At 40.1% G+C, this 11,939-nt stretch overlaps 1 protein-coding gene across 2 annotated transcripts in view; it reads left to right on the forward strand.

The window, feature by feature from the left end:
• The window catches only part of RNF8 (ring finger protein 8), a 12,239-nt gene extending 300 nt beyond the window's left edge, over nucleotides 1-11,939 (forward strand). The window contains exons 2-8 of one of the 2 annotated variants that reach the window (XM_056486808.1): nucleotides 2,236-2,364; nucleotides 3,580-4,311; nucleotides 5,389-5,451; nucleotides 5,819-5,908; nucleotides 7,084-7,191; nucleotides 8,156-8,360; nucleotides 10,200-11,939. In XM_056486808.1, coding sequence (XP_056342783.1) covers nucleotides 2,236-2,364; nucleotides 3,580-4,311; nucleotides 5,389-5,451; nucleotides 5,819-5,908; nucleotides 7,084-7,191; nucleotides 8,156-8,360; nucleotides 10,200-10,345 — 1,473 coding nt within the window. In that variant the 3' untranslated portion in view covers nucleotides 10,346-11,939. Of the gene's footprint in view, nucleotides 1-2,235; nucleotides 2,365-3,579; nucleotides 4,312-5,388; nucleotides 5,452-5,818; nucleotides 5,909-7,083; nucleotides 7,192-8,155; nucleotides 8,368-10,199 lie in introns of both variants that reach the window. The other variant, XM_056486809.1, reaches the window with a different exon arrangement.

Raw genomic sequence — 11,939 nt, forward strand, 5'->3', positions numbered from 1 at the left:
CGGGGAGCAGTTTGGGGCGGTCTCGTTGTTTCTTACAGGAGGGAGAAGCTCCGCCTCGTCCCGCTTCAGGAGCGGCCGCCGTTGGGGGCCGTTCGGAGGAGCCGCCCTCCCGCCCGGCCTCCCCCGTTCAGCCGGTAACGCCCGAGGGCGCGCCCAGCGCCGGAGTCGCCTTGGCCAAGCCTTCGCTTAGTTTTATCTTTAAATTCTTATTCCGTACTTTTCATATTTCGCGTGACGGTAACGTGAGGACGAAGGGAGTCGGTGGCCTAATTAACAGGGCGATGCTTTGGCGAGGTTAACAATATGTAAGGCATAGAGTATTCAGGTGAAAACGAGGTCACGCTTAAATTATTTTGGTTATGTTTTGGTGCGGTACAGGAGTAGCCGTTTTCTCAGCAATCGTGTTTTTTAGTTGAAAAATGGGCCCTGGTACTCTTCCCTAAAAGCCAGCAGGCAAAGACGTGTGGTGAGGTGGGGGCAGTGTAAAAGGATTGGTGTTCTGCTGGTCAAAATCAGACAGTAGTTAGGTGGTGTGGGTGATGCTGGGGCCGAGGCCTTGTGCTCACACACTGCAAAAGGCACCCATCCAAACGTGTGCTTTGTTACTCTCCCATCCGGGATTTGAAGCCTTGAGATGTGCAAATCTCCTCGGTGAAGGACTGGAGGTAACACAACTTCCAGCCAGGGCACTGATAATTGTGCAGAGAATCCAGTTTGGGCTGTTACTGCTCTGTGTGTTTGCACAGTGGTTGTCACAGGTAGCAGGGAGGCTGATGGCATTCTGGTGCTGTAGGTGTGCCAGGCCACAGAGCACAAACTGCTTTTGCTGGAGATTTAAATCATAATTATAGAATATTCTGAGTTGGTAGGGAACCACAAGAATCATTGAGTCAAACTCCTTACTCTGCACAGGATAGCCCTAAGAATGACACTACACGGCTGAGAGTGTTGTCCAAATAGTTCTGGAACCCTGTCAGGCTTGGTGCTGTGACCACTGTGGTGCCAAAGGACACTGCTGAGGTGTGGGGATGTGCTGTGACTTGCCAGTACTGCTGGGAGCAGCCCTGAGCTCCAGCAGGCGAGTGGTAACATCTTGGACCCCCGTGTGCTAAATGAACTTGATCAAGGGGGCGTTTTGTGACTGGCCCTGCTTGCTCTCACTCATATTGGTGTGTGAGGTCTTGCAGATATGTGTAACTGAGCCTTGAGGATGCCACTGCAGAGATAAATGCAAAGCTGTTAAGCTGTTTTTATGTATGCCTCCTCATGAAGAGGGGAGTGTCTATCCATTCAAGTCTCTGTACTTCTTACATATGCAATTCATGCTGACAGAACACTACATGAAACATTTAAGAAGTAGGCACTAATGTGGCTAAGTTTGCTTTTGTCATCTTAGTTTGCTTCCTTGCCTTTGGTTATGACATGGGGGTCTGAGTTCTTGCTCTAAACTCAAGGTGAGAACTGCAGTGTACAGATGAATCAAGAGAAGTGTGCAGAGGAGGCAGCAGAGGGAGGTAGAGCAGAGATGTGCTTTAAATGGCCACCTGAAATGAGATGAGATTTAATAAGATACTGTGCAATAGTACAATTAAATTATGTCCCATCTTCCAGAAGATACTGTTGGAGTCTAATGCACTTATTTAGATCACTTTTACTAGTGGTTGTGAGCTGCATGTAGCTTATATTCTGAGCCATATGATTGATGGTGTGATTTACAAAACTATCATATATTTAGGGCAATGTTGAGTATGCACTTTTTTTGAGGGCAGTTTTCTGGGCTATTTTTTTTTTGTATCTTTCCTGTTCACAAATGGTGGAACTGATGCAACTAGCAAAAGAAGAGGTAAGAAGTAATTTTGAGACCCACACACAACAGGGCTGGTTTGAATAAATGATATTTGGTTAGGTAATGACTGTGCTGGGACACAGATGGTTTATGAGTGGCTTTGAGCAGCTTTGCTGCTGGGGACGATTTCCACGAAACCAAGGTTGTAATATGCCTCAGAGAAATCGAATTTTCCTCAGTGGGTGAGAAAGATAATACTTTCAACTTTGTAAGCTTCCATTTTCTATCTACTCTTAAATTTAAATGAAAAAAAAATCATATTATGCCAGACTTTTTGGAAATAACCATAAGATGTTGATCTAGAGTTTTGCTGTACTTAAATTGAAATGACATAAACTGAATTTACCATGTCATGACTGGTTGCAGTAACTAAACTACTTTATTTTTAGGTGACTATAGGCCGAGGGTTAGATATCACATACCAGCTGGTGTCGAAAACCTGTCCCTTGATGATCTCTCGTAAGCACTGTGTCTTCCAGCAGAATGCAGAAGGGCAGTGGACTGTCCAGGATAACAAGGTACAGAGACCCACTGGAGACCTTGTACTCTGAGATTCATTCAATGGAATCCATTGTTTTGGATCTAGCAATGTATGGGCTATGATATAGTATAAGTGTGATAAAAGATCCATGGGAATGTGTCTTGCTTGTTGTGTGCATCCAGCAGGAAACTTCAGTCTGCTGCAGTTGGGATGCAAAGTGTATTGCTTTCTGTATGTAGATCCACCTCTTGGTTTAGCATTTTTCAGACCTTGCCAAGGGCACTTTGCAGTCTGTGAACCTGTTTGGTGTTACTTTCTTAGAAAATATTGTATATGAATTTTTACATCAGGTTTTATCTTTTCAAAAGGATAACATTCTTGTAATGCTAATGAAAAGATAAAGTGCAACTCCTTATTGTAGTGATACAATTGCTTTAATTATAATCAACTTCAACAAGAATCTAGTGTTAGAAAAACCACTTTCTCATTCGGTCTGAAAACAGTAAAATGAGTAATTTGCTTTAAAACAGCACCAGTAGAACAAAAATGTTCAACACATCGTGCAGATTTGAAGGATGTTTGGGTCGACAGCAGATTAGAAAGGAATGGAGTGGCTTCTATTAAAATTACACTGCTCTTAAAAAACCCCTATTGTAGACCAGTTTTGCTGTTTTTGAAAACTATTTTTTGACTTGAAACCTTTTTTGTTCTTTGAGCATTATCTCTAAAAAAACATTTTCCTTCTTCATAGTCTCCCTGTATTTGTGGAAAACTTTGCTTTCTTCAAGGAGTATAACCAATGCTTCTTTCTCTTTCCTTTTTTTTTCTGGAATTTCAGGTGACATTAATTGTTGAGAATAATTACTGTAGTATTCTATGTTTTTGACAATGATCTATCGTGGTGTCTTTTTATTAGTTAGTTCTTATTTCTGAAGCTTTTGTGCAGGTTTTTCCCCTTAGAATTCATGGTTTTCCTTCTGCACAAGCACATATGTCAAAATGTTGTTCTTGGTGCTTGTACACAAAACCTGTAATGCCAGAATAATGTGCCGTAAATAATACAATGCAGTAACTGTAATAAATGCAACACTGAGCCAATAAACTGGACATTACAAGGTTTATTTAGAGAGATAGCTTGTTCTGATTGAAGCACTGAAGAGGTTGGCTGTGTTTATTTACATTTGCCAGAAATAACTTTCAGAGGACTCTGTAAATACATATTAAATTTTGGTGATTCTGTGTTTATTGGCAGAGTCTAAATGGAGTCTGGCTTAACAAACAGCGCCTGGATCCATCAAAAGTCTATCCTATTGCTGAAGGAGACCGTATCCAGCTGGGAGTGCCTTTGGAAAACAGAGAGACTGCTGAATATGAGTATGAAGTAATTAAAGATGAATGGGAGAAAATTAAGCCCTTTTTAGCCCAAAGAAATGACCTGGGGAAAGCTAAGAGTTCACGAACTAAACGTAAATTTAGTTTGGAGGAATTGGAGACATCTGGGTCAGAAGGCCCTTCAGACTCCAGATGCAAAAGAGACAGAATGTCTTGTGGCAGTGAAGCTGTAGATAAATCATGGGGACAGGCAGAAGAGGCCAGACGGCTCACAGAGAAGATGGATGTCAAGCTGCCTTTGCCTGGACCCAGTGAGGGGGATAGTGCTCCGGTGCATGTTCACTCCAAGAAAGCTGTGACTGTCCCCCAGAAGGACCAGAAAGGCTTCAGTCTTGAAGAGTCATGGACTGGCTTGAAAATGCTGAGGAAATCTCTAGTAGATACAATGAAATTAAAGGTCAAAGTGCAGGAGAAGCAGACTGCAGTTCTAAACGTGAAGCAGAAGCGCAGGAAGTGTGATCAGAAAGAGATCCTGGTAATGGAACAGGAGCTGCAGGAGTTGCAGAACCAACTCTGCATGGAGCAAGAGCATCAGCAGCAGCAGGTGGAAGAGCTGGAGAGGACATTCTGTAAAGAGCAGCAGAAGCTAGAGGTATTATGGTGGCAATAATTTTGGCCTGTGTCTTCACTTTAATGGAATGCCTTGTATAAGGCATTGATTCAAAATAGCTCTTGAACTATACAGTAACATAAATAGTGTTGGTGTGAATTCCTCCTGCTAAAATTTTCGTGTAAGTATTTAACTTAGCATGTAACACAGTGCATGTACCAAAAAAAAACCATAGAGACTGAAGAGATTTGGCTGCATGGGGAATTCTGAAAAAGGTGCAAGATAAAGCATTTCAGTTGGTAAAGCAGCTTGTTTTTAAATTAAAAAAAAAAGAAAGTCTCTGCCTGATCTCTTGTGCTTATAGAAAGGACAAGTTGAAAAGTAATCACTTTAAGTGTGAATTTCTCTCAGTATATGGCTGAAATAATGCCCAGTTTGCTTGGCAAATGCACTGTCTTTACAATCAATGACATACTGCATACCTTAATCCTTGGAGGGAAGGAGATTGTTTTCCTACTTTCAAAAAACCCTTTCTTGCAATCCGTAAGTACCTTTAAGCAGTAACTATATATAAGTTTTTTGATAGTAGACTGAAATCTGTTTGAACTTGGGGCTACTCAAAAAAAAAGAAAGTGAGGATTCATCTTGGAATGAGTCTAATAATTTATTAGTTACTTCCTTAAAGAATGCTGCTAAAGGCAAGATACCAGTATCAGAAGTACAGAAAGTTTGGAGTTGTGTCCTTAGAAACAATGGGATGTTTACCTTGGAGCTTTAGGTATCTCTGACCTCAAAGACTATTGCAGCTTTTAAACTGTTGCTGATCTCTTTACTTTTATGAATATGCTGGTGCCTCTTGAGCTAGAATAATGTTGAGGTATTCCAAATATGGAACTGTAAATGATATATCCATTTTAACTCTTCACAGTAAATGATAGCTCTAATTTCTGTTGTACAGAGAGTGAACAGTAATGGAGTGGAACATCTTGCTGTTTGTTGAAAATCAGTGTTGTTTCTTTAAACATATCCTCTAAAGAGAGTGTGCAGAGTAATAATTTTCTGTCTCTTATGTTCTTCAAGTAATTTTTTTTTTTTTGTCCCACTTCTTAACTCACCCAGGGAGAAAAATGTGAACAAGGGGAAGAGAATCTGAAAGAGCAGCTGGCCCAGGTCCTGCAAGAGGCAAGTGATTATGAGTCTGGGTTTGGTCTAACTGTGTAACTCAGGTATTTAAATCTTTCCAAGTGTTGTGGCCTCTTGGTAGAAGAGACAGACTGCCTTAGGTGACTGTAAAACTTAACTGAAGTGAAAGAGTAACCTAGAAGAGGGAATGCAAAGTGTGATGGCACTGGGAAGGTCAAATAACCGGCACTGCATTCCAACTTTAAGTTAAGGATAAGCTGCCTTAACACCTCAACTCGCAAGTGTTGCTCTTCTTGGAGGAGTATAGTAGAAATGAGTATGCTGAACCTTATGACTATGATCATGTATCTTTAATAGGATAGCTTATAATGATACTCTTGTAACTTCTGGAATGGTATTGTTACAGCATCGTGCTTTGATGGAAGAACTGAATCGTAATAAAAAAGATTTTGAGGCCATAATTCAAGCAAAGAATAAAGAACTGGAAGAAACCAAGGTAAGGAATAACTGCATTGTTAGTTTTAGTCATAAGTGAAACGAGATATGCTGCAGCAGAGGAAATGGCTTGTTTAACATTTGTCTTGGCTCTGCCTGGACTCCTGTGGTGCAAAATTTCTGTGTTTTGAGGTGGCAGCTGACTCTGGTTTCCAGCACTGGGGAAGGAGGCACCTTGCTCTTTTCATAAATTAGTGTTGAACAGTTGTTACTGTTTACTCAATCATAAAGGAAGCCCAAAGCACTTGAACAGTGCATTGTGGAAGAGAAATGACCCCATTGCATCCTTTCTTTAGAAAACAAACAAACAAAAAATCAAACCAGAAATAATAGGAAAAGAATTCACCAACCAACCAAAAGTGTTTGAAAAGTGAGGTGCTTCATTTTCAGTTAAAGTGCATTCAATTAAAGCTGCATTGTGACAGCAGTTCTGTAAGGGACTGTAGGACTGAAGCAACATGGAATTTGAATAATGAATGAGATAAGCCACAGTTCTTCCTGCCCTTGACACAAAATGATGAGTGGAAAATAATTAAGGAGATCCTTTCCTGTGTCTTCACTCACATTATCCACCACTGACAGTTTGCTTTGTTTTCTTAATGTCATCTTTGGAAACTTGTTGCTGTTTCAGCTATAGCTTCAATTAGAAGAATTTTCCTGTTATTTTTAGAAAGTAGAGCAGGTGCCTAGCCTAATTAGCCTAATTTAACTCTTAACAAGCAAGCAAAAAATTATTAGGTTGTTAAAATGCAAGTAAGTGTTTTAAACTTTATGGTTCCCTTTTTTTAACATTTGAGGTGTTTATTCTGTTGGGTGTTTCGCTTTTTATATCAGACATCAAAAAAAAAAATCGATTAAAGCCAAACTCTTGCGAAGAACAGGTTGAAAAAGATTCTGAAAAGATTGATCAGCTGATAGTTCCTTTAGACTGAAGGGAATTTTGGTAATGGTTGCTGTTCTTCCTTCCAAGTTCTCTGTAGTGAGTAGGAATATTCTCAGTACTGCTGAGACTACAAAGAGGAAAGAGGTTACAAATCTGGGTGTATGATGGATACCCACTACACTTGACATGTGGAGATCTGCAGTATGATTTTCTTCCCCTGCACAAACACTTCCTGCCAATTGAGAAAAACCTTGTTCTTTGTTGATACACAACCACATGTGCTTTTCTACCAGGAGGAGAAGGAAAAGGTGAGAGCCCAAAAAGAAGAGGTGTTGAATCAGATGAATGATGTGTTGGAGAATGAGTTGCAGTGCACAATCTGTTCTGAGCACTTTATCGAGGTATGTTTAAATGGGTTTTCCAGTTAGAAAGAGACTTGAGAAGCTTTCCATAGTTCTAGTGATGCACTACTCAAGCACTTTTCTTTACTTCAGTTGTTTAACTGTCCCAACAGACCCACAGTGAATTCTTACGGGAAATAATTGATCCAGAAATGTATTCTGTCTGCCCTAACTCTTCTTAGTTTGACAGCAAATTCAGCTTTAATGTCTCTATCTGCATAGACATGAGTGCTTAATCCTAAAATGCATATAAGTTTGGAGCACTTGTGAAGGTTTTTGAACTGGTGCTCTGAGTTGCTGCTGTCAGCTGCTAGGGAAAGAATTATTTTGTAGTGTACCTTGCTTTAAGCTGACTAGAGTTGGTCTATTTGAGGTTTAGATATATGGACTGGTTAGTAAAGGAAGGGAGGTACAGTATTCAATAATGTCCTGGGATGTTTATTGTGTTTAGATAAAATCTTTGAGAAATGGGCCATTTGATTCTACAAGTAGTAGGCTGTGCTTGTCATGTAAAAATAACACTGTTATTTTTATTCATGTTTTTCTAGAAGGTTGGTTTCATTGCATAATTTTTTACTATGGGAAACCTGATGTGTTATGCTGGCTTAAGAGCTAGCTGAAATTTTAATTTCTGGTTTCTCAGTATATGAAGATGCTATTTTGCAATATCTGAGTTTTTTCCATAATTTATCCTTTTCAGATTGGGGTAACTTGTAATAAAATGAATGAATTTTGTCTGTTTCTGACTTGCTATGACTTACAGTGACTCCATTAACTGAATTGTAAGCTGGCCTGACCTCTGGCATGGGGAAGTTTGTGTGTGACTCCTGCAAAGGCCCTAAAAGCTTTGGCTCTCCAGTCCGTTTCCCTATACAAAATCTAATATTTCCCTGCATTTAGTATGTTTTTGCTTGACAGTGCCTGTGTGAGCATGCTGTGACCATTATCCTGCTGAATTCCACAGGCGGTCACTCTGAACTGTGCACACAGCTTCTGCTCCTACTGTATCAATGAGTGGACGAAGCGCAAAGTGGAGTGCCCTATCTGCAGGCAGGAGATCAAATCAAAGACACGCTCTCTGGTGCTGGATAACTGCATTAACAGGATGGTAGAAAAACTGGATGTGGAAATGAAAGAGCATCGCCTGAGCCTTATCAGAGAGCGGAAAGGTGAGAGGTGGGTGGATGTGGAATGATGAGTACCATCTCTTATTCCATCTATTTTGTACAACTTTCTTTGGCACCTATATACCACGAAGATGCTCAGGGAATGCTGCATATACACTAAAAAACAAATAATGAGGTCTCTTAACTAACTAGCTTTACTGCACAGTAAAATAGAATTAGTGCAAAGTTTGGAAAAGACTTCAGTATGAATTCCACAGTCTGTGGGGCAATTTAACATGCTAAATGTTATGGTCTTTCAAAGAGATCACTTAATAAAGGCAAAAAAAATATAAAATGGTCCTTGAAAAATTTACTAGGCACTTTTGATTAAACTGTGTAGTACATAATTACAGAAACTCAGCAGACCTGACAAGCAGCTCTGAATTCTTTTCTGTGTATTAGATTTATGTAGGAAATCTCTGAAAGAGGCACTGGTATATCATGTAAGTGTATGGCTGAACTGACAGTTGCTCTGACATGTTTATTTTTGTGGAATTAAAGCCACAGTGGCTTACAGGCATAAAATCTTGCCTAGTTGTCACTAAAACACTGTGCATGATGAAGATTGCTTTAAGAAAAACCCCAGTATGGGTTATTCCTAATCCACTTCCTTCTTCTAAATTTCTTTCTAGAGCACTTGACACTGGTATCTAGGTGCTGAAATGTAGATGTCTGTTCTGCTACCCCTTAAATTTCTATTGCTATGTTCTCTTAAGTAATTGTCTTGTTTTCCCTTCATAGAGATAAGTTCATGATCCTTAGTTTTGCAATTTATCAAGCCTTTTACCAAAAGAAAGGTGCTTTTGAAACCTTTCAGATGTGCCATGGTGACATAGAGTGACATCACTAAGCAGTGCTATTTCAAGCCTGAAATTATAACCTATGTACCCCTTTCAGTCTGACTCCCTCAGGAAATGCTGTGTTGCAGAGGCTGCCCGGCTCAGCTACAAGAATTGCTTTTATCTCTGCAGAGCTCAGGCAGCCCTTGTGCAATGCATACATCTGCAGAGTGCTACAGTGCTCCTGAAGTGTCTCCTCAGGTAGCTAATGGGCACTAGCTGAAGTGGTGCTTTCATTGGAGCCCATTGTGGGCTAAAACAGTAGTCTTCATCTTTGTTTGAACAAAAAGCAAATGAGTTCATAGCCTACCTTCAGAAATAAGTACCAGTAGGAAATAATTTAAATTTACTGTGACATACTTCAGCTGGAAGGTGAAATGGTTTCTGTGCCTCTTTTTGTGCAGTGATGGAAACATTTTGATTGGAATAAAGATAACCATTTGTCTATTTAAAATTAATTCCTAAGAAATAAATGTGTTGAAAGAAGAATGATGCTGCAAGTGGCACTTGAGAAGCTGTCAGGGCTTTCAAAGCAACCTTTTCTAAGAGTCTTAGTAGCCCCAGCACTAGGACAGCTTGCAGTCTTAAATAGATGAAGCTTTTGATGAGCCTGTAAGTGTCCTGAACAATCACTACTTGTTTGAGAGCCCCTTGCCACATTTTTTCTTTACTTTTATCACCTGGCAAGACACTTAAATAGTTAGCCACTTCCATTGCCAGTTGCCTGCCTGTGAAGGGGTGGAGAATGTCTCCTCCTCATCTGTGTCACTTTAATAGGAAAAGACATTCAGAACTTAAGGAAAAAAACAAACAAATAACTCCCATACCTTTGTTCTTTTATGCTGAAAACTGAAAAGAAAAAGGCCTATGTCCTGCAGCTTGAAAGACCTATTGCAAACTGACAATGAGAAGCTAAAGTATAGTTTCAAAGACAAGTAGTAATTTAGCACTTGTGGGTACAGTGGTCACAGCCAACTTTTGTATCTGTATGTTTTGAATGCAGAAAAACAGAATGTGAAGGCGAAACCAGCCACAGACAGTAACAACGGTGTCCCTTCTTCCACCTACTCCATCTTTACAATGAGCAGTTGTGACAGTGAGGACTCTGAGGAGGATTCTTCCCGTAATGAAAGCTACTATGTTATCTGAACGTTGTTACTGCAGACTCATTGCCACTGTCCTGCCTAGAACCAGCCTAATGGTCTTTGGTTGACTGCTGCTGGAGGAGTGGATTGGGCACCTGGAAGGACCTGTGAAGAGGCTGGAGCTGTAAACCAGCAGCATTTGGAAGAAGGATCTTTTTTTCCAAATGAATGCACAGAAGATTGATCTCTAAACCAAAACTGGATTTGTGAGAGAATTGACTGCCGTTATGCTTGCTAACTGACATACAAACCCTGAATTTCCATGTTAGCTTGTGACCTGTTTGGTGTAATGAAAGTTTGTATTGCATCATTGCCCTTTCCTTAGTGAATTACATGTTTACATCAGCATCCCTTATTTCAGGCAGCAGAGGGAATGTCCCAAGCCTTTTGAGAACTTGGCCATCCCCACCCACAGGCAGGACATAGGTGTATCAGGGAAAAGCCCCAATGTGGGTTTTTCTCTTGAATTTCATATGGCAACTAGAGTAATCCCAGGCCTTTGGCATTAAAGGTAATAAAGGGTGGGATATGGACACTGTTGGCTGCAAGTGCCATCAGCTTACTCTGTTTAGGTAGCCCATTTTCCATTGGATAGGGATAGAGGAGATTAAATCTTCCAAAGTTTTTACCTAGTGTTCTTGTCATGTAGTATCTTTGGTTTGTTCCCTCTTCAGGCTTTTGCATAAAGGGTTTTAGAACTGGGAAGCAGCACATCCAGAAATTCTTAGCAATGACTTTAGAAACAATCAGCAGCAAGAGAGGAACCTCTGCCTCTTCAGGTGTGCCGCTCTCCAAATTACTGAAATGTCCTGTTGGCAGGGTAGGAATGCAGCATCTGTAGACAACCACAAGGTACAGAAAGAAGCACTTTGTTTTATTGTCTACAAGACATAACTTTATGCTGTGGGCTGTATTACCCTCACAGCAAATCACTCGTTCATAAGAGACTGATCAGGTTTTGCCTCATCCTATTATGTACTTGTCTGTTGAGTTCCATTTTCTAGTTACTTATGCTTTTGACTTACATGGAAAGGACTCTTGCACTGTGAGAACAGGATGGGGAAGCCCCTCTCATCTGTAATATTTCTTTGGCTTTTTGTATATACCGTTTTGTTTCTCTGTTTGTTTTGTTTAAGAATGAAAATATAAATCCACCTCTGCATTAGTCTTCTTTGGTGCAGCCACTGAAATGAATGTCTTCTAGTTGTCTTTAGACTTTTTTTGAGGAAACAGACTATCTAATTTAATGACTTTGCATCATGTTTTGATTGCTGTATGCAGTGTGACTAAAGCTATTTGAAAGACTTTTGTATTCAGGAACTGATCAAAGACAGCCTAATTCTTCAAGATTGTGACAACCCTAATGCTAATTTAATAGCTACAATCATACCTCTTACCTTCTTCCACCAAGCAAGACCCCATTAAAAAAGTGCATGAATGATATCCTAAGGAAGTAGTGTATTCTGATGAATTTGGTCAGTAGGATTTAAACGGGAGGCTAGATCTGTGAGCTAGGCAACTTGCTTAAAGTTTTAGTGTAACGTTTCTTTTGTGAAGGAAACATTTAAAGAGAAGAATACAGAAGATGTAATATTCAC

Source organism: Oenanthe melanoleuca, chromosome 3, assembly GCF_029582105.1.
Source record: "Oenanthe melanoleuca isolate GR-GAL-2019-014 chromosome 3, OMel1.0, whole genome shotgun sequence".
Taxonomy (NCBI): domain Eukaryota; kingdom Metazoa; phylum Chordata; class Aves; order Passeriformes; family Muscicapidae; genus Oenanthe; species Oenanthe melanoleuca.